This window comes from Ipomoea triloba, chromosome 5 (genome assembly GCF_003576645.1).
Source record: "Ipomoea triloba cultivar NCNSP0323 chromosome 5, ASM357664v1".
In the NCBI taxonomy this organism is placed as follows: Eukaryota; Viridiplantae; Streptophyta; class Magnoliopsida; order Solanales; family Convolvulaceae; genus Ipomoea; species Ipomoea triloba.
In genome coordinates this window covers 4,293,046-4,315,469 of record NC_044920.1, presented here as the reverse complement: position 1 = coordinate 4,315,469, position 22,424 = coordinate 4,293,046, and the positions used below count along the sequence as shown (strand labels likewise).

Genomic DNA, 22,424 nt, shown 5'->3' with positions numbered 1-22,424 from the left:
TATTTAAAGACAATAATTATTTTCTTTCAAATGATGCCAAGTATTTATTTGCTCTTTAAAAAAGACATACATTAGGCATTTGCATAATCGCACAAAATATGTCATTGCAACTACTAACACAATAAACTGATAAAGGCCATAGCGATATATTGCTCACAAACATTAAAGACTTAGGCACTGTTTGGTAGCATAATTAGTTTATCAGTAAACTTTATCTTATTTGACTATTATTAGTTGATTAAACAACCAATATAAATGTTTGATTAATTAGTTTTTTGTAGTAGCTGCTTGCTCCAAAACGCTGAAATTCAAAAAGCTGTTCAAAATAATTTTTTCGATTAGCTTTTTGAGAAAATTATTTTGTATGTAATTAGCTATTAGCTAATTTACCAAAACATCTTTTTACAATTAACTAATGCTATCAACTAGTAAAACTCACTAATCGAAACAGCTAACAACTATTTATAAAACACCCCCTTAGATAAGGGTTCAAAATAACAACGTTATACACCCAAAAAAAAAAAAAAAAAAAAACCCTAATATTTTGCATCAATTGTGTGGTTCATTAACCAAATCAAACCCATAATGTTTCTAAGTTTGTATCTTAAAAGTCAGGTGGATTATAGCTCGCTCTATAAAGAGGCAATACAAGAAGATACAATTTTGAAATTGGGAAACCATTGTTTGCCAGAGAACTATGCCTTAATGCAAAACACTAATATACAGCAGATTTGAGGATACAGAAAGAAATTAGAGAGAACCAAATAAGAAGGATAACCTCTTAGAAAGCCTAAACTCTTATTGCCTCTTTAAATCTGATGCTGAAACTCCGCTCTGGACCTATCTTTCCACCGCCAATCACTGGATTTCCTTTCTGCATCATGGCCACGAACTCGTTGTAATCTATGCATCCATCCTGAAAGCGCAATGGTCAATTGTGGTAACTAGGCTATAATGCACATGGGCCAAACCACAATAAAGACAGAATCTGAATCCACTCAAGTGGACAACCGAGCATTTGACCAAACTCAATTGGGCTACTAAAATATTGAATTCAATCAATTAACTAGTCTAACCCACAACCTTATAAACCCATATGTTCTCTTATTTTTTCAATGTGGGGCTCTCTTAAGAGAGATCATCACCAAGACATTGTTAAGTTTTTGTATCAATTCTTGTATTGTGCAAGGCATGGAAAAGAAAGATTAAAGTTTGCAAGGTATCCAAGTTTTGAAGGTTTAGTAACAACCTAAAAGCACGATAATTGTCCAAATTGTGTACAATGCATTAGCTTTTTTTAATCTAGCTGAACTGTATTTAAACTTTAAAGTCCTTGACTACTCTCCTTTCCCTGACTTATTGTTAGTTTGTCATAAGTTGTTGAGCATCTGTACAAGTGGGAGGGAAGGGGGATGTGAAGAACTTACATTATCTTGGTCGGCTTCCCTGATCATTTCTTCTAAGCGGGCATCCTCGATGCCAAATTCTTCACAAGCTTGTTGAAGCTCGTCTGCTGTGATATAGCCACTTCCATCCTTATCGAAATAGGAGAAAGCGGCAAACAGATGATCCTCTCGCTCAATTTTGTTAAAATGTAATGTCGCGGCTATGAACTCTCCGTAATCAATTGTGCCACTGTTATCTACATCGGCCTGCACAATCAAGAAGTAAGCAGCTAAGAATCATACAAAAGTTCAAAACACACACGAGAATTTTAAGGAAGTGCAGTTTGAGATTAAAAAATAAAATAAAATGCGTGGGTCTGGGTTGATACTTACAGCTTGCATTAGATCGTAGATCTCTGACTCCTTGAGATTGGCACCAACTCTTTTTAATCCGGCTTTAAGCTCCTCGAAAGTGATTTGCCCGCTGTTGTCCGCGTCTATCATCTTAAACATCTCTTTCAAGCCAGCGATTTCTTCTTCAGATAGGGTCTCTGCAATGATCTGCACAAGACAAATATACAACCGACCACGTTAACTAAAGGAGCAACTTCTCCCATCCAAAATAGCAAGAGATTCACGCTTGTAACTACAAGGTCACGAGTTTGAATCCTTGCCCCCTTGATCTGAGGCGGTCAGCTATGGGTAACTTAGGCTGATTTACTTCCTTGTAGTCCCCCAAAAGGGTCGTGAGGTTTCCCTCGTCATCCAAAAAAAAAAAAAACAATAAAATAAAGGAGAAGAACTCGATATGTTTTATATGATGTGTTGCTAATGAAAGAATGCATATGACCATATGCAACAGGGTTAATGATGTCTGGATTATATAGATTCTTACTCTCAAAGCCATTTTCTTGAGCTTGTTCATCGCAGTGAATTGCTTCATTCGGCTCAATACTGCAGAGTCCAAAGGCTTGTCAGGGGCAACACCGCCAACTTGAACCCAAGGATGGCCTGCAAAGAGTTCAAAATTTTCTCGAGTTTGTGATTTGGAAATAGATGATTAGTACTATGCTACAGAATTCAAGATATACATACTCGAGGTTTGAGTGTTCCACTAGATATCAAATATATTATTCTTCTAGGAAACAGAAAAATATCAAATCAAGCTTCACCTTGCAAGTACTTATTACTCGGTAAAAATCTCAGGGTGTATGTATAATAATTAAACGAAAGCTACTCACATAGCACTTCGTGCGCGGTCAAACGCTTTCTCGGGTCCCGTATGAGCATTCTCCTAACCAAGTCTTTAGCACCCTCTGATATACTAGGCCACGGCTGTGATGTGAAGTCAAGCTCACCGTGCAAGACTTCTTCAAATATTCCCTGCTCATTTTCTGTATAATTTATAGTACGGAGAAGAGTTATAAGGCGCACCGATATGAGAGAAAAGACATAATTGATAGATAAGTATATAAGAAGGAAAGCATATTAATATTATTAATTTAAAGAACTAAGGAATCCTCACCAGCCCAGAAAGGAGGGACTCCGCTTAATAAAATGTAAACTATCACACCGGCACTCCAAACATCAGCCTCAGGACCATAACGCTTTCGTAGAACTTCGGGTGCAACATAGTAAGGACTGCCAACAACATCAGTCACTTTTTCACCTGAGAATTGAAAAAAATTGGTTGATAAACTAAGGAAAACACTTAAGTAGTACCAAAAACCAGAACTAGAACACTAGTATTACTCAAATTAGTAGTTTACATGGCCAAGGTAATGAGGAAGATGAAAATAAAAGACACACGGGGCACATGGTGTACCTGGTAGTTTAGTTTGTTGAGCATATAATATATAAACATAAATGTGCAATCCAACTATTATCTTAGACTTTCAGTTAAGATGGTGCAAATGCTTCAATTCGGTATCAAAGCCAACCCATGCCAAAGGCCACAGGGTTTGCTTGAAGCCCGTCAAAAGTAGCTTAGACTTTTACTTGAGATGGTGCACAAGCTTCAATTTAGTTACCTTTGCTGGGCAGTCTTGAAGAATGTATAGCATTTTCGTTTTAAGTAGTTGGGCTTCGATGCTAACCAACATTTTAGGCAAACAAATTTCAACTAAAGTAGATAGAAGATTACTGGGACATGATACCTGGTTTGAAGAATATTGACAATCCAAAGTCGATTGTTTTGAGAAGCGAATCTTCCTGCTTATCCACAAAAAGAAAATTCTCAGGCTTCAGATCACGGTGCATCACCCCCAGTGAATGACAGGTTTCCACAACTCCAACAATCGTCCTAGTGAGCTCAGCTGCCTGCCGTTCTGTATAATGTCCCCGTTGTGTAATCCTATCAAAAAGTTCCCCTCCGGCACAATATTCCATTACAACATGAACTGCGACGGCATCCTCATAAGCCCCTTTTATCGATATAACATTCGGGTGTCCTGCCAAGTGGTGCATAATCTGAATTTCTCTTCTAACATCCTCCACATCGTCATCTGTCAAGAGCTTCCTCTTGGCAATGGATTTACACGCATATTGCTTTCCCGTTTCTTTCTCCACACAAAGAAACGTAACTCCAAACTGCCCCTGCCCTAATTTCTTCCCTATACTGAAAAACTCCTTCAAGTTGCCAGTTCTCTTTTGTAAGACGTTAGTCCTCAGCCCTGCACTAGGCACCCTCTTTATGTATGCAGGCTTCGCAGGCTTACTCGGCTGTTTTTCATCCGTCTCCGTTTTGGGCATTGCCACATGTTCCGTTGGCTTGGGCACTGCCACATGTTCCGGTGGCTTGGGCATGGCCACGCGTTCTGGTGGCTTGGGCATTGTCATATGTTCTGGTGGCTTACTTTGAACCGCCATAGGCGACTCGGGTTCTCTACCAGAGCCTCCTCGTGCTTCACTTCTCACACTGTCCTCATTACTGGTGGAAGCTTGAGATCGAGATGGCCACATTGCAGCCGAAACCGATTGAAAAAATCCATTCTTGGAAATGCTTGGTCCAACACATGTATTCCCCATCTAGTCCTAAAAAGTCCCACAACTTCCAAAAACCCTTATAAGAGCTGAGGACTATTCCCTAATCCCTAATCTTCACAAAGCTCCTCCCATACTTATTGCTAAACCAAAAGTTGTCAACTAAACTCTTACCAAAATCAACCCAATATACACAAAATCAAAACACAAACCTCCTCTAGCATAACTCCATAGCAATCAAGAAAGATTCAAAATTCAAGAACCAAAACAGTATCCTATGATTCCTTCCTATCAATATAATGGGATTTAACACCAAAGTGAATATGTACAATAGAATTCTCAATAAAAGCACAAGAATTGCAAATAATCAACATATATATAAGAAGGGATGAATCTATTGAGTGCAGAAAAGAAAGAAAAAGGCAACCTCCCTCCTGATGATCATACAGACAGATAGATAGAGGCAGCCCCCCCAAAAAAAAAGTCTTGAGCCCAAATTTTGGTGCTTCCAAATGGAGGGTGAGAGAACTCTCAATTCAATAAAATAGAAACAGCAAAAAAGTTGAAATCTTGATGACAACTAGAGCTGAGCAAAGATGAGACTTGGTCTAACCCTCTTTAATGGCGGGGGTTTCAGTAAATGCAATGAAAGCTCTAGTTTACAGTTTACACCCCCATATTTACTCCAATTTGCTTTCCTACTTAATGGTATTGTGTGCGTAGTAATGATGATTGGCTTTTGGGTATATAAACAAAGAAAAGAAAACGCGTTTGGGTTGGAGTTTCCAAACAAGTGGACAAGGCGATTAGTTTGTTGTTAATGTTGTTGTTCTTGTTCTTGTCCTTTTGGCGACAACTTGGTCGTGGCTACTGTCATGGCCTAAAATTCAATTGGAGATGTAATTGTATATGGACTATAATTTAATTTCCTTTATTATTTGTTGAGATTTGTCTATGATACCGCACTGCTGCTGCCGATAATACCCATCTTTGACATTCTCATATGAATTTTGCGGTAAATTTCAAATTTGACAGCTTATTATAATAATAATAATAATAATAATAATAATAATAATAATAAAGATGATAGGCACACAAAGCTATTAAAATAATTTACCTCCGCAAAATAATGTATCTTCAGTACACAAATAATGTATTACTAATATATTAAAAATATACATTTAATTCATGATCCACGCAACTATGTAAACTATGACTCATGAAATAATGATTGCAAAACTGCCTGGTGGGTGTTGTGATTTTAACACACCCATTAGGTGCCCAAAAAGTGACTCTATCGCTTTCTAATGATAAATTTTTATTTATTTATTTGTTAATATATAAAAAGAAGGAATAAGGGTTAAATTGGCCCCTGAACGTAACACGAAAGTGCAATTAGACCATTGGACTAAAAAAAGTGCAATTACTCTACTCAACGCTTCAAATGCCTTCAATTTCACCTGATAGCCGGTTCCCTACCCTTTCTTTCGGGTGATTGCTGACTTGGATGATTACTTGGCAATATTTATTCTTTTCCTTTATTTTCCTTTCTTCCCGCGTGTCTATAGATTTCTCTTTTCTTCATCGTCAACTCATAGATTTCAAGCTCTTAATCTCTGTCGTTATTATGCTGCTTTCTTTTCTAGCAACATGCATCTTTTAGATCTGAAGCTCTATTTCTGAGTTTCTCATACCAATTCTCCAATATAGTTCCGTTCATTCAATCAATTTCAGGGACAAAGATTCTTAATTTCTTTCTTCTTTGATGCTACATATTGCGTTCTTGATGTTTGAGATTAATGTCTCATGTTGTGAGTGAAATCCTCCGTTCCAAATTTATGGTCAGTTCCTCACTCAGACGCAAGACCATTATCATCGTCATCTTCTTCATCCTATTTTTTTTGTTCACGGTTTCACGCCATCATCATCCTCATCTTCTTATGATCATTTCCTAATCACGTACAACATCATTAAACTACATAATCTTCGTCGCCCAAGAATCGTCGGAAACATCATAGGTCTCGGGAAAATGAGTCGGAGCTTGCTGTTGCTGTTGCCATCGTCGGAGGAGGAGAAAGGTCGTCGAAAATGATGCTTGTTACTGGCTTGCTCAATCTTTTTCCGTCGTCTTCTGATATCTACTATATTGTACAATAATTCACCCCTTATTTTAGTTGTTTTGATGCTTATTTTATTTATCCTATGAAATTGAGAATTGTTTGTGTTATATTGTCCCAAGGGTTGAATTTTCCACAAGGAGCAGCAAAGGAAGAATTTTGGAACATTTTGGACAAGTTTTGGAAGAAAAGAAAATTACCTAAAAAAATGAAATGAAACAAGAATAAGAATTGGAAGTTGCCTCATGGGCCCAAGGCCCATCTATTTCCTATATATTCTACATATTCTCTACAATTTAGGGGGTTCCCAACCCTAGTCAGTTTTATTTTATTTTTCCTCTTCTCTTTATATTTTCCTAGCATAGTTTAGATTAGTTTTACAAGCTTTGAATCTCGGATTGAAGTTGGATTTGTTCTTCATCATTAGTAAAGTTCTATTTTCCCTTTATTTACTTTCTTTTTAGATTTCTTGCAATGTTTATGGTTAATTATTATTGCTTTGTTTTGTTTACTTTTATGATGCATGAGTAGTTAGCTTTTGGGTTTGGATTAGGGTTCTATTGCTATTCTTGATGTTAGGTTTATGATTATTGCATAAAGGGGTAATTTATTAACCTAGAGTTTTATGTTTGAATTGGATTATAAATTTCTCTTATTGATAATTGATGCGCAACTTTTATTGATTTTCTTTGGAGAGGATTTCATCACAACAAAAGTCGGGTGGAAGACTCAGTCTAACCAATTTCAACCCAATTTTTCCTACTATGAGAATATGGGTAATTAATTTGGGGGCTTATAATGCTTCTTGTGTTTTAAGGCTAACATAGATGCATCACGAAAGTGGGGCAATCCTAGCCTAATTCTAGTTTATTGATTACGAAAGTAGCTGAACTGAATTCTTGAGTGCATTGCTAATAAATCCCTTTGTTAATTGTTTCTCCCTAATTCTAAGTTTGTTAGAGCAAAAAGATTACAATACCCCTAATCTGACTCATTCTTTTATTATATAGTTTATCCCTTATTTATTTTGCATTATTTTATTTTCATTCCTTAATCTTAGTTTGCTTGGATTCTAGTGAATTCTAATACTTTAGTGCCTAGAATTCTACATATCATACAAATACGTGTCATAGTCCCAATCCTCAGCGAAACGACATTTACACCCTCTTTTTACTATCACCATTTTACTCATCATCTTCCTCTACTGGTTTTATGTTTTTTCATAAATAAGCTCTCTTCTCATCTCATCATCAATGCCGTTCTGAGCTTTACATATATAATAACTACTAAATCCAGCTTAAAAATTGATATATATATATATATATATATATATATATATATATATATATATATATATTAATGACCTCGATCTCGGTCCTGCGTCTTTTATTTTTTTTAGGTCAACATTATTTTTTTTAAAGACGTCAACATTGTTGAATCGTCAATACCTAAGCTTTTTTTGTGTAAGGTTTCTGGTGGGAAGAAAAAATGGTGTGTTCCAGTGGAAACTCTTCGGGGTCTACCCATATTCAGAATTCGGGTCGGAGGGTGACTTGTAGGGTGCGACGAACGAGAGGAAGCAGAAGAGAATGCAATCGAGCTACGAGTCGACGTGACTGTTAAGGATGACGATCTAGTGGTGCAGGTTGCAGAAGTGCGGAGCTGAGGAACGACAATGCCCATATCCTTAATAACATCAACCACACCACCCAACATTACCTTAACGTGGAGAGAAGAGAAATGGAAGAGATGAAATCTATGGACACGCTGGAAGAAAGGAAAACAAACGAAAAGAAAAAAAAATTGACATGTAATCTTGACTTAATTCCATTTTTGGTCCTAGATTTATAGGTGACAATCCATTTTTAGTCATTTTTTATTAGAACATCCACTTTTGGTCATAGTATTATTGTGACATGACCATTTTTTGTCCTTTATCAACAAATCAGTTTAAATATCGTTAAATAGAAGGACATTTCGCTCTTCAATTATAAATGTTTTCAAAAAAATAAACATAAAAAATATAGCGGTTTAACATACTTTGTATAGAAAAGATTGAAATGTCTTTTTATTTAACGATATTTCAATGATTTTGTTGATGTAGGACTAAAATTGGTCATGCCACAATAATACTATGACCAAATGAGGATGTTTTAATAAAAAAAAATGACTAAAATGGATTGTCGCCTATAAATATATGACCAAAAATATAATTAACTTTGTAATCTTCCAAGTCAACAAGTAACCGGAAGTATGGGTTAAGAACCGGCTACTAGGTGAAATTGGAGGTATTTGTGGTGTTGAGTGGAGTAATTGCACGTTTTTTTTAGTTCAGTGGTCTGATTGCACTTTCGCGTTACGTTTCAGTGGCCAATTTGGCCCTTATTCCTAAAAAGAAAATACTAGGGGTGGGCAATTCGGTTTGGTCCGAATCGAATCGAACCAAACTAGTAATACAAAACTGAACGGTTTGGGATTCTTGTAAACTGAACGGTTCGGTTTCGTTAAAAACCGAGCCGAACTGCACTTTGTTAGGTTTTAATAATTAATAATAATAATAATAACAACAACAACAACAACAACAACAACAACAACAATAATAATACAAATAATACTAAAGAAGTAAATCTAAGTCCCTCGATGCCTGCTCTGTCGTTTAATTCCTATTCTCATTGGTATCTCTCTTAAATTTTTTATTTGATTTCTTTATAACTTGTTCTCTACTTTGTGCTTTTGTTGTTTGCTGCAATTGTTCTTTACCTTACAATTAGTACTTAGTAGTATGTTTGAATTTTGAATTGCTATTTTGTTATATAATGTTTAGATTTTGGATATGAATAATGTGATAGTATATTCTGAAAATTAGGAAACGCTAAAATTTGGGGACTTAAACTGAACCGAATACTGAACCGAATTAAATCCGAACCGAAACTGAACCGTTTTAAACCAAACCGAACTCTAATGTAAAACCAAATGGTTTAAATTTTTTAAAACCAAAAAACCGAAACAAAAAAAAAAAAAAAAAAAAAGAAACTAAACCGAAACTCGAAACGCCACCCCCAGAAAATTCTGCTTAGCTTCTTGATGTAGCTTACATTCATTAAATGCTCATAAGTTGACTAACCCTACAACTAATTAAAAATTTATTTCATTATCAAACCAATCAAATGATACCACGTCAGGAAGGAAAAGTGTAAAAAGGAAATAAAGGCCTTGTTTGGTTAAATAGTTAGCCTATTAGCCAAGTTTGGCTTATTTGATCACTATTAACTATTTGACTTGGTTAAAAAATCAATATAAGTGTTTGGCTAATCAACTTTTTGTAATTTCAAAATGCTAAAATTTAAAAAGTTGATCAAAATAACTTTTTTAGATAGCTTTTTGAGAAAAGAAAGTATACCAAACAGCTATCAGCTAACAGCTAACTTACCAAATACTTTTTTACAATAAAGTAATATTATCAACTAATTATACCTTCTAACAACTATTTACCAAACAGGGCCAAACATGAGTATATATCATTTCATTATTTTACATAAAAAAAAAATAGATGAGTAGATCAGTAGATGATATGGAGGAAAAAGAAACAATGCGGATGAGAAATGTTTAACAATGTTCTAATTGTACGTTTGTACTTGATATTATTAACATCTATGTTTATAGTACTTAGTATAACAAAAAATAATATATACAGTTATATTCGTACTATCGATACATTAGAAAATCCTTTATTTTATATATGAGGATATTCATAGTTGAACATGTAAATAGTAATTTTTTTAAGAATAAATAGTAATTTTTTTAATAATCATATTAAACAAAGAAAAAAACAGTGCTTATTTGACTCAAAGATTTAACTGTAACAATGCTTACTACTCCATATTTTCAAAATTCCAAACATCTTATAAAAAATCATCATACATAAAAGGGATGTAATCACGAGATATTACATTATCAAATAAATTATATCATAATACAAAATTCAAGTATGTTATATATATATATATATATATATATATATATATATATATATGAGCCCGTTCAAGTGAGAACGGGTTGTCAAGGATATAAATAAGAACCACTCATAGCCGTCCAAGTATCCAGATCTAACGGATTAGAAACACTAATTTAAAAAAAAAAAAACACGGTGACATTTTCGTAAATAATTGAACATCAAAGTGCAAATAAATTGTATTAAAAGTAACAAGTAACTGTTTCATATATATATATATAGGGACGGGTTCAGGTGCGGAAGAAGTCTCAGGTGCGGTTGTGAGGTTAAATTTGAGTCGTTGATCAAATCTAGATCAACGGCTCAAATCAATGAAAATTATATTTAAAAAAAAAACGCCTGCATTTGGAAGGAAGAAACATAAGTTAAAAATGGTGCACATTAAGTCTTAACATCGCGCACCTTCAGTTTATAACAATGGCTCACCTTAAGTGATACAAAGATGCACCTTAAGCACATAAACCACACACCTTAAGCACAAAACATACGCACTTTAAGCACAGAACTTACGCACCTTAAGTTCCCAACTGCACGCACCTAAAGCACAAATGCCACGCACCTAAAGAAGGAGCACGGCGCACCTTAAGCACAAGACCTACGCACCTTAGGCACAAACCTTACGCACTTTAAGTACAAAATTTGCGCACCTTAAGTTCCCAAATGCACGCACCTAAAGCACAAACATCACGCACCTAAAGAAGGAATACGACACACCTTAAGCACAAGACCTACGCACCTTAACCACAAACCGCTATGCACCTTAAGTTTGCCCTATATGGAAAATTACCAAATTGCCACCACGTTTTTTTTTTTTTTTTTAATTTTGATAATCCTGGACATTGATTTAAATAAGATCAATGGCTCAGATTTAACCGCACAGCCATACAGGAGAAACCCAACCGTACGGGAACTGAATTATATATATATATATATATATATATATATATATATATATATATATATATATATATATATAAACACGATAAACTTTTCCCATAAAAAGTATATTTAGTTCAACTGTTTAAAATTTTTGAAAAAATTTATCCCATGTTCATATGTCTACACTACACTCTTGAAGAATTGGTGAATATTGCGGACAATTACATTTTTCTAGCTAATGAGAAAACTTATCACTATTATTATCTACTATACTAATAAGAGCAAAAGAGAGTTAGGCCTAAAATGGGTAGAAAAAATGGTGGTCAAATTATTTAATCAAATGGATGGCTCAGATGAATTATTTAATCAAATAGATGGTTAAGATAATTCAGATTAATATTATTAATAGAGATTACCTAATTTAACCTTACTTTTATGATTATCCATTAAGTTTTCCGTTAAATATTCTCTTCTCTTCCGTTAATATTCCGTTAACTTTTAACTTACCCATTAATTTCTATAAGAAAGGTCTTAGGTTCGAACCTCATCTCAATCAAATTTGACATAATTAAGTTTCTCACTCTATTTTACTCTTATTAAATTAAATAAATTAGTAACTACAACAAAAAATGATACATATGTATTTCTTTAATTTAGAATTATGTGTCTACAAAACCTTTATTTGAAAAAATTATTCATTGTCAAAAAATTAAATTAAATAAGAGAAATAATTTCATTAGTTATATTGTCTTTATTTTCTCTCATGTAAAGATTCTTTACATTCAAATTTATCAATTGATATTCATTATATTGTCCATTATCTTATTTTTACAATATCTTGTAATTAAATATCAAAGTTATAGTACAAAATAATGTTATATATTTATTTACCAAGTATTTTATTATTACTATGAAAAAAAATTAAAATAATTTGAAGCTAATTATATTAACTACTTGGGATTGGTTGACAAAGAGAGTAATCAAATAATAACCCAACAAATTGAAGCGGAATCACTCTATTTTACTCTTATTGAATTAAATAAATTAGTAGTTAACCAAAAAATGATACATATGTATTTCTTTAATACCATGAAAAGAAATAAAAAAGAATAGTTTGAAATCAATCATATTAACTACTTGGGGGATTTGTTGACAATGAAAGTACTTAAATAGCCCATTACCCTGCAAATTGAAACGAGAAACTACCTTTTAATATCTTTGGAATACATAATATTTTAAATTTTCAAATTTTTATTAATTTATTTAATTTTTTTTCTTAAACTAGGGATTTCTTTATCGACAATAACTCATTCAACAATAATGGTTGAACCAAATGAACCCCAAGCAGAACACCTAAAGGAAAGTCCATAGCTCCTATATAATCTCATTGCATGACATTGTCATCTATGCTACCAACAATAACCGAATTGCAAATAACACACTACCAACAAAAAGAAAGAGAACAAATAGTAAAAATGAAGACAATGACAATGTTACTCAAAAGAGAATTAAGAACACTTAGAAAAATTCAAATTAAAAGTAGTATTTATTTAGACTATCATTTTTAGATCAAATATTTAGACTATCGATTTTACAAGGTTGCAAACATTTATTTTAGTAATAATTATAATGAATTTTCTATATTATCTTGGATTCCTATACTTTGAGTTAGATATTTAAATAAAAAAAATTCGACATTCAATTACCCAGGTATACACTTCTCCTATATAATCTTGCATTGATATACTTTTTAATATTTATTTAAATATAAACATTGGGCATTAACCCATTCGCGCAATGCGCGTATAAAACTAGTTTTAAAATATGCACTAAATAAATTCTATTTATGTGTAATAACTCGCATGTTACGTAACAATAAACCATACTAAAAAAAAAATTATATGATAAACTTGACTAAGCAAGTATTGACAAAAATCAAATTCATGTACAGAAATTATTTTGCCACTATCTATATGGTGGTCACGTTGCTGAATAAATAGTAAATAGATAAATAAAGTGATGTTTTTATTGATTTGGAAGTTTTGGATTAAAAGGAGTAGGCGGCGCAATCAACGCCATGTTCCAGCAGCCCAATTTCAGTCAATTCCCTCGAAGTCAAATACGAGGTATGTACTTTGTAGTTTCTCAAGCCCCTGGCACTACTGCATATATAATTCATCACACCTAAATATTACTCCCTCCTCCGTCCCATTTTATGTGTCTAATTCAATTAACGAGGCTTGATTAAAATTATTTTTAATTTAATTTTATATAGTATTAAATTTAATATTAATATACAAAATTTATATATTTAGAAACTACACTAAAAGTACTATTAAACACAAAAAATCAATTTAAAAAAATAAAGAAAATAAACAAAATATGAAGAACTAATTTGACCAATGAATATTAAATAAGACAAATAAAATGAAACAGGGAGAGTAACATATTATAATCTAAGACGTTATTGATAAAACTTGTATAATTATTTAGTTAGTACATGCAAAGTTTTGCCTTCTCAAGTGGATTTCAATTTTGCATTATTTCTCGAGAGAAAATGAGATATCTCTTCATCAAGTATATATATGTAACATGTTTGAATCAAATGGAGATAAAACCCCACTTCAGACAGGAATCAAATCAATGGGTTTTAATTGGGAATGGGGGATTGGTTGTGATTCCCTACTCCTAAACCCATGAAAATGCCCCTATGGTTTTTTTCCATGTTTCCTAACTATCAGGACCTATTTTGAAAGGCATTTCTTTTGGCCTTCTGTTATCCTAATAATTGAATCTGGAAAGGGGTTGTGGTATAATGTTTGGAGTTGTTGAATCTGGGCTAAGAATTTAGGTACTCTTCCCAGCCGCCTTTTTCCAGCCTCTCTGCTTTGACCAAGACCTCGTCTCGTCTGTCTTCTTGATATTGAGCCATTCTGCAAAACGAGGAATGGCTCGTTAGCTTTATATTTTCAGAGAAGGGGTTAGCTGGCGGGATTTGGGGAACAACAGAGGCAACCCTGACCTTGCTTGCAGGCTCGTGTCGCTGATCCCTAATAATCTCACTGCCAGCAGACCCGCATTTGTTGCATTGTTTATGGCTACGGTTGCAACTGGGACACCTCTTGGCATCTGTGTAAGATCAGACAACTACGATTAGAAATCTCCCTTTTTCTTCGAGATACTGTAGTGACAGAAACATTTCACATGGAAGAAAATGAAGCAAGAAACCGATATTTTCTCTTTGCTCAGACCACCCTACCACTTAGAATGGAGCTAATATTTCACTTTAAAAGTTGAAGAGAATTTGTAATACCTGAACAATGGATAATAGAGAGTCCATTCCATCTAGAGCAGAAGCTCGTACTGGAACTCCAATAACTGGTAATGGAGTCAACGCAGCAACCATGCCTAGTCTTCATAAATTCAAAAAGTTCATCGAGTGTTTGTAGTGAATACATACCATAGCAAGTGTCATTAAGCATTACTGGTAGTGGAGTACTGACCAGGCAAGTGGGCTGCACCCCCAGCACCAGCAATTATTACCTGGATGCCACGTTCTACAGCGGACAGAGCATAGGAATACATCGTTTCAGGGGTCCGATGGGCGGATACTATTTTTACCTGCAATTCATGTTTTGTTTAATTAAGTCATATTATGGCTTCATGGAAACCATGATTTAAAAAAAAAAATGGAGTTCATTGAGATGAACTTAAAACAAGGCAAGGTAATGTGATGATTTATGGAGATAACCTCAGTAGGCACATCAAACTCTCTCAATATCTTTGCCGCATCCTTCATAACAGGAAGATCTGAATCAGACCCCATTATGATTCCAACACGCGGTGCAACTGTATAATGAATGAAGTATATTAGTAAATCAATATAGTCAAATAGAGATTAGCATGGACGGGGTAACCCCAGCCAAGATGGCTAAGGATACAAACTTGTAACCACAAGGTCACGAGTTCGAATCCCAGCCTTCTTGGTTTGAGCTAGTCAGCTATGGGCAACCTAGGTTGGTTTACCTCCTAGTGGTCCTTTGTTGGCTAGGGTCACAAGGCGGGGTTCCTGGGTACTGGCTGCAAGTTTCCTTTGTCACCCCAGAAATAAGCATGGACAACTAGAGGTTTGACTAACAAGAGTCAAGAGGAAGCCATTTCATGAAAGGTACAGCAGAAGGCGCAAAGAAACTAGAATAACATACCAGATCCAGAAGGCTGGCTATCCGTGATATTTTCTCTGAGTGCCAGATCTTAGCCGTGCTTCCACAATGCCCATTGAGGGTCCAACGAAAGTAATGTGACCCATCTTTCTTTGTTTTCGCATTTCTACAGATATTATAATCATTCAGTTCTGATTCCATTTCACTTAATCTTTCTTTTGGTAAATAACATGTGGATGCCTGCCATATAGGAAAAGAAGAGAAATTGCAACAAAAGGTATCACTGTTGGTTCAACCAACCTGGTTTGTCATACCAATGAATAGATGCTCCTTTCAACCAACCTGGTTTGTCATACCAATGAATAGATGCTCCTGGTATTTCTAATGCTTTGTCATACCAATGAATAGATGCTCCTGGTATTTCTAATGCCCTTCCAATAAGCTGAATAGATGCTCCTGGTATTTCTAATGCCCTTCCAATAAGCTGATTAGCTAAAGCAAAGCCTGGTTCTCCCTGGATCACAAATGCAAGGTTTTACAAACACAAACTCATTCTTGTAAACAAATAGTAACAAAAACTAGCAATGTTTTTTTTCCCTTCAATATATGCCAAGGAAAATAGCATAACAAGTTTATAATGTGTAGACTCATGTTTTAAATTTTTATACTTATTAACAATACCAAGAAACTTGTATACGTTGAACCTTAAAACTCTCATGTTTCATTCATCATCTATGTACAAAATACACACCTATGACTCTATGAGCATGCATGCACATGGTAAGCCACAGTATTAAGATTTTGATGAAAGGTTAAATATTGTACACCACCGTAAGGACAGCCCAAGTGGTAAGAGTGCTCTACCTACAGCCGAGAGGTTGGAGGTTCGATCCTCAAACTCCTGGGTTTGAGCAGGTCAGCTATGGATAACCTAGGCTGGTTTACCTCTTTACCTCCTTGTGGTTCTTTGCTGGCTAGGGTCACAGGGCGAGGAGAAAACCTCGTTAAAAGAAGATTATATGAAATGCCCAAAATGTAAACTAACCTCATCTTCACCTAATATATTAGACTGGTTTACCTCCGTGTGGTTCTTTGCCGGCTAGGGTCACAGGGTGAGGAGAAAACCTCGTTAAAAGAAGATTATATGAAATGCCCAAAATGTAAACTAACCTCATCTTCACCTAATATATTGTACATGATGGCAGCAGGTGTTTTCATTGATGGGTCACCGAGTGGCAGCCCTACCACAGCTCGTAAGTGTTGCTCAAATTGCGAAGTAAAGCAAGACTCAATAGTATGATGTCCACTGTTATGAGGTCTTGGAGCCACTTCATTAAGTAAAATCTGTGTAAGAGAATGTATATATAGAGGGTTGTCATGTTTCGAGATTGTGAAAAGTTGTATGTGGCATTCCCGGCCGTTTAAATGCAAAAAGATATTAATAATAAAATACATTGGCAACTAACCAACCTGATCATCATCTGTCAAAAACAGCTCAACAGCAAAAACACCAGCACCTGCTAATGAACCAACGGCTTTGCACGCAACATCAGTTGCAAGTTTCATAACCTTCCATGACACATTAGCCGGTGACTTCACAATGTGACAAATGTTTTCCCTGTGGATACTAAATTATTAGGAATAAGGAAAGCTAAATGCTTTTCGTAGCATTGCCAAACAAGAAAAACATTACAGAATTCTAATCTATGAGAAGCACGTGTTCAACATGAAAACGAATAATAGTAAAAGTTGATCAGGCAACAAATAAATATAATCTTGCCTATGAATTGTCTCGACAACGGGATAACAAAGGATAGAGCCATCCCTTCCTCTAGCCACAATGACAGAAAGCTCCTAAAATAAGACATAAAGTGTTAATAAATACATCTCCTTTCAAAGCAAAAGCTTCAGAAAAGACCTTTAAGTTTTACGAGATTTACAAATTCAATAAACAAGAATTGCAAAGTGGACCATAACACATACTAACCTTCACAAATGGGGCCCACTTTTCAACATATAAACCCCGATCACATCCTCCAAGAGCTGCAAAGTGGTATTAATTTATACTTTTTTATTAAACAGTAAGCATTGAAGCATGCATTCCACCTCAAGTAGCATCTTAAGCTATTAGTGAGGAATTGGGATACAGATTATTTTATATTTAATCATCAACGATGAGCTTCAAGAAATACTCCATAAACAAAGTAAATAAAAAATATAAAAAAATAAAATAAAATAAACCATCATTCCAATGCTCATGCAGTCATGCCACATGACACAATTGACAATACTCATGTTAAATATACACACTGATGCATATGGAAAAAACAAATGATGGATACCAACAATGAAAATATGTTTACTTTGGAGCTCACAATTCCCACAAAAAAATATCATTGTAGGATTAAACAAATGATGCACTTTTGTCTGACTCTTATGTCTCAACTCTCTACCAGAATATATTGAGCACTTAAACCCCACCCCCATTTTTTCTAATTTAAGAGGTTTGCTTTTCCTTTCTATTCCCCTCATATTTTAATTTTTCTTATGTTAATAAAAGCCATAGAACAAAGACAACAATTAAATTGATGACTAAAGTGTTTACTAAAGGCCTTGTATTTGCAAAAGTCAAGGTAATTTAATTAACTGTTGTTTATATTATAAGTTGATAATATATTACCATTTACTGCAGAAGAAAGATCTTCGTCACTTTTAGCTACAGCATTGCCACGCCCATCATAGGCAAGCCTCCTGCTCTTGACCATAAGTGGATAGCCAAAGAGGTCACCTGCTCTTTTAGCACTTTCAAGATTATCTATCTGTCTTACCCAAATATCGAAGTGATCAAATGTTAGTATTATTCATTCCATTTGGGTGTGATTATTACTAGAAAACATAGCAAATTTAGTGGAGTTATCATCATCCCCACCTGCATAAACTTAGGAAGCGGAATGGCAGATTTACAAAAGTGGACCTTTTGAAGATATTTGTCCTGTTATAAAAGAAAACAATGATGTGCAAGTCAGAATAGAACCACTAAAGTCAAGGCTGCAGTAAGTCAAAACTAGGTGTTACTTGTTTGAAATATAAAATAGAATACATGTGCATACAGACACATGTTACTTATTTGCGCACAATCCCATATCTAGAGAAAAAAACCTGGATTATCCGGATTGTTGAGGCTTTAGGCTCACAGTCCACCCCTTGCTGCTCCAACTTTTCAATTGTGGCAGCATCAACATGCTCAATCTCAATCGTCAACACATCACACCTAACTCAAAACCCAAATTCATTAGTAAGAAACCAAAAGAAAGAGTAAATTCAATATACCCACAAAGCAGAAATGGTGCAAATCAAACCTTTTTCCAAATTCTTCAACAGTGGCACTATCATCATAGCTTCCAACCACATGATGATGAGCCAACAAACTTGCAGGACAATCCTTCATTGGGTCCAAGACAATAACTTTGATGGCCATCTCCGATGCTGCTTGACACAACATACGGCCAAGTTGTCCTCCTCCCAGAACCCCAACAACCATTTCAGATACTCCATGAATGGGTGAAACAGAGCTCCTACGTTTAGTCACATAACCAGAAACATTTAAAAAATGCCATCAAAACTGCTCTTTCTGAAGTAAATCATGCAGCACAACTCACAGCTTACAATTCACTAATTCATTATAAGCATAGTTCTTAAGGAACAAAACAGCAAAAGCAAAACACTCTTTTTTCTCCTTCAAAAAGCACATCATCAGGAGATAATAGTTGAGAGGCGGCTACGGCATTAGGAAACTTAAGTAAAAAATCTTGACTTTATAATTCAATAAACCTCAAAAGGAAAAACCTTTATTCATGAATTCATTTAAGACACTTTTAAACATCACACCTGAAACCATAATAAAAATCAAGTTTCTAGAACTTGCGTTGGGAAGCAATACCTGTCCGGTGCCGGCGTTTCTTGAGCTTTCAAAGAAGCTTTGCAAGGCAGAACGGCGGAGCTGCATTGGGCATTTTGGGAAAGCATCCAAGAAGAGGAAGAAGAAAGTTGCTTGAGGATTAAGGTGCGTTGAGGCTTAGAATTAAGAACACCTCCAAAGATGACACTTTTACAGGGAGCTGAGTTGATTCTGTGACAATGGCCGCTGCTGCAAAGTGGGGCTGCAGATTTGGTAAAGCTCTGCATCCCCTTTCACTTTCTCTTGAAAAAGAATAGAATTCTGGAAAAATGAAAATTGAAGGAGGGGTTTAGGGAAGAATGCTTGGGTTTTTGGAGATTCGGTGAAAGTATTTGGTTCAAGTATCATAAATTAGAATTAGAATAAAATACTTAATATTTGAAATGAATTTTGAGGAAAATAATCAACTCATTTAGAATAAGGAAAAAACTTGTGTGAGACCGTCTCAGTTCTCACCATGAGACAGGTCGGGTCACTATGCAATTGTAACACTTATATGCACAAATGTCATACTTATATGCTCAAATGTAAAATACTAATCATGAATAAAATTTTTGTTACTTATAAGGGTAAATGTAATACTTTTAAGGGAAAATACAATACTTTTACATTTCAATTTGAAAGTATTACTTTTTTCCTCAAAAGTATTATATTTGCTCTTATAAGTAAGGGGCACTTGTCAACATTACTTATTATGAAAAATTTATTACTTTTTCTCTTATAAATAACAAAAATTGTATTCTTGATAAGTGTTATATTTGAGCATATAAGTATGATATTTGCACATATAAGTACGACATTTGCATGGTGCTTTAACCCGATCCGATCTGTCTCACGAATAAGGATCCGTGAGACGGTCTCACATAAGTGTGACCCTTAGAATAAAATTTAAAATAAAAAATAATGTAAAAATATTATTATAACAAAAGATAAAATAAAATGTGTATTTTATCTAGAGTTTTATTACAATTTTGAATCCCCAAAACTCATGAACCAAAGGCTCTTAACTTGCATCAAAACTGTGTATGGGAAATGGATTTTGATATGGGATATAATCTCAAAAACAACTAAAAAGTAATTTAACAATCAAAATTTACTCTTTGATACTATAAAGTGTTGTCAAACCAGGACCGGCGCTCCCCATTAGGCCCGCCTCACTACGAGCCTAATTCTTGTGGGTTTTGCGTGCCGGCCCACAGGCTAGGATAGAGATGACACTAGCTCACAAGCTAGGGTAGAGGTGACCCTAGCCAGTCCCACGTAGGTTGGCAGACCCGCAGGCCAGCCCACGGGTTTTTTTTTTTTAATAATTAACAATTAAAATTATAATTCATTAAATAAATATTAAAAATTTACAACTCCATTATATACCAATCTAAAATTAACTGTTAATGACATATATTAATTCAAAGTCACAACTTACAAGCAGAGGAAGCAGTAGCCAGTAGCAGGCAGTAGATATTTGTTTTTAAAGTTTAAAATTTTCATACAATTTAACCAACAAAGTACAAAATTACACAAGTCAGAATCCAACAAGGAAAATTTTTATTTTTAGTTTTTTAAAATTAAAAAATTAAAGAAAGAACTCACGGCGTCGTGTAGGAGGCTCGGAGCTGGTGGTGAGGCGACAACTCCGGCCAGGCAGCCAGCAGTGAGCCGGTGTCCTCTCTGTCCTGCGTAGCACGTCTTGTTGTGTCGGAGGCAGAGCTGGTGGCGACTGACGAGGCGGTGGAGGCAGAGCTGGCCAGTGTCCAGTGACTCCCTATCCTGCGTAGTAACCGACCAAAAACCAATTGAAATGCTAGTCGGTTACCAAAAACCAACATTTTTTTTTTGAGTACTACTCACTCTGTTACAATGTAATATCTGCCTCCACTGAGGCTCAAACCCACTCCATCATCCATGTGAGAGTGTTAATTGGGACACCAGATGCCACTAGACCACAAGGCCTTTGGCATATTTCAAATCATAAATAAATAAGCAAACAAAATGGTTTAAACCCAGTGTCCAGTGCATTAATATGTTTTGAATTGAAACTTACAATGATGATAGAAACAATGTAGAACTGTCATTAATTTAAACTTACAATGATGATAGAAACAATGTAGAACTGTCATTAATTTAAACTTACAATGATGATAGTTTTAAGATCAATTACGTTTAAACAATGCTAAAAATAAAGAACATGGAGCAAAATTAGTAGTAGCAGGCAGAAATAGTAGTAAACTCAAAAAATTAAACTACAGACAAATAATTAAACTAAACATGAACATAGAGTCAGACACAACGACAAATAATTAAACAAACCAAATATGTAAAAATTTACCTTGACTCCTTGAGGACGACTGGACGAGGAGACGGAGGAGTTGGCGAGTTGCAGGCGCTGAGTCGGCGACTGGGTAGTGTTTGGCATCTGAGGATGTGAGGAGCGAGGGCAGAGGGCGTAAGGGAGTGAGGCGGTGAGAGACGATGAAGAAAGTAGTGAGAGTGTGAGAGACGAGAGACGAGGGCGGAATCCGGCAAGTGGAGAAGCCGAGAGTCCGAGACGGGAGAGGGTAGGGCTATTGTCTATTTGAGTTTTGTTGGGCTAAATATTATTTGTTTTGGGCTATTGGCATATTAGCAGTATATTAGCAGCACCCAATACTTATACCATAGACTCAGGTCCACCTAACAAAGTGGATATACTAGTATTGTTCCCGTGCGATGTAAGGATTAAATATTAAAAATATTGTTATTGTGTTATAGTGAGATAAGTATTATTATAATTATTTTAAGTTCTTTATGATAGACTTAATTTAAATATAATAAATAGATACATGAATTTAAAATTTAAAATAAAAACCAAAAACTTACTATTAATTAATAAAAAGTAAATTGAATATTATACATTATTAAAAATTTCATGGTAAACATCAATAAGAATGA

The 22,424-nt window shown here is 34.8% G+C and overlaps 2 protein-coding genes across 2 annotated transcripts; both read right to left on the bottom strand.

The window, feature by feature from the left end:
• Positions 1–542: 542 nt before the first annotated feature.
• Positions 543–5,111, bottom strand: LOC116019522 (calcium-dependent protein kinase 1-like). Its single transcript, XM_031259771.1, has 7 exons — positions 3,542–5,111; positions 2,911–3,054; positions 2,627–2,779; positions 2,281–2,396; positions 1,779–1,946; positions 1,428–1,652; positions 543–916 (listed from the first exon to the last, which is right to left on the bottom strand). The coding sequence occupies exons 1-7, from the start codon at positions 4,410–4,412 to the stop codon at positions 791–793; spliced, it is 1,803 nt and encodes a 600-aa protein (XP_031115631.1). The 5' UTR covers positions 4,413–5,111; the 3' UTR covers positions 543–790.
• An 8,731-nt stretch (positions 5,112–13,842) lies between these two features.
• On the bottom strand, positions 13,843–22,052 carry LOC116021020 (phosphoribosylaminoimidazole carboxylase, chloroplastic-like). Its single transcript, XM_031261611.1, is given in 20 exon segments — positions 13,843–14,308; positions 14,398–14,504; positions 14,689–14,783; positions 14,879–14,996; positions 15,127–15,224; positions 15,581–15,626; positions 15,628–15,704; positions 15,881–15,917; positions 16,002–16,052; positions 16,709–16,882; positions 17,009–17,156; positions 17,319–17,392; positions 17,526–17,581; positions 18,219–18,357; positions 18,468–18,530; positions 18,698–18,809; positions 18,898–19,113; positions 19,479–19,757; positions 21,087–21,263; positions 21,823–22,052. Coding segments are annotated over 18 exon segments (1,950 nt in total). The 5' UTR covers positions 19,724–19,757; positions 21,087–21,263; positions 21,823–22,052; the 3' UTR covers positions 13,843–14,214.
• Positions 22,053–22,424: the final 372 nt, after the last annotated feature.

Bases quoted from the DNA above. Each gene is read 5' to 3' on its own strand.
- LOC116019522 (XM_031259771.1), bottom strand. From the start codon at position 4,412: ATGGGGAATACATGTGTTGGACCAAGCATTTCCAAGAATGGATTTTTT. The intron at 3,055-3,541 runs GTATCATGTCCC...TTCAATTCTCAG, and splicing joins GTCAATATTCTTCAAACCAG to GTGAAAAAGTGACTGATGTT. The intron at 2,397-2,626 runs GTGAGTAGCTTT...AACTCTTTGCAG, and splicing joins GACCGCGCACGAAGTGCTAT to GCCATCCTTGGGTTCAAGTT.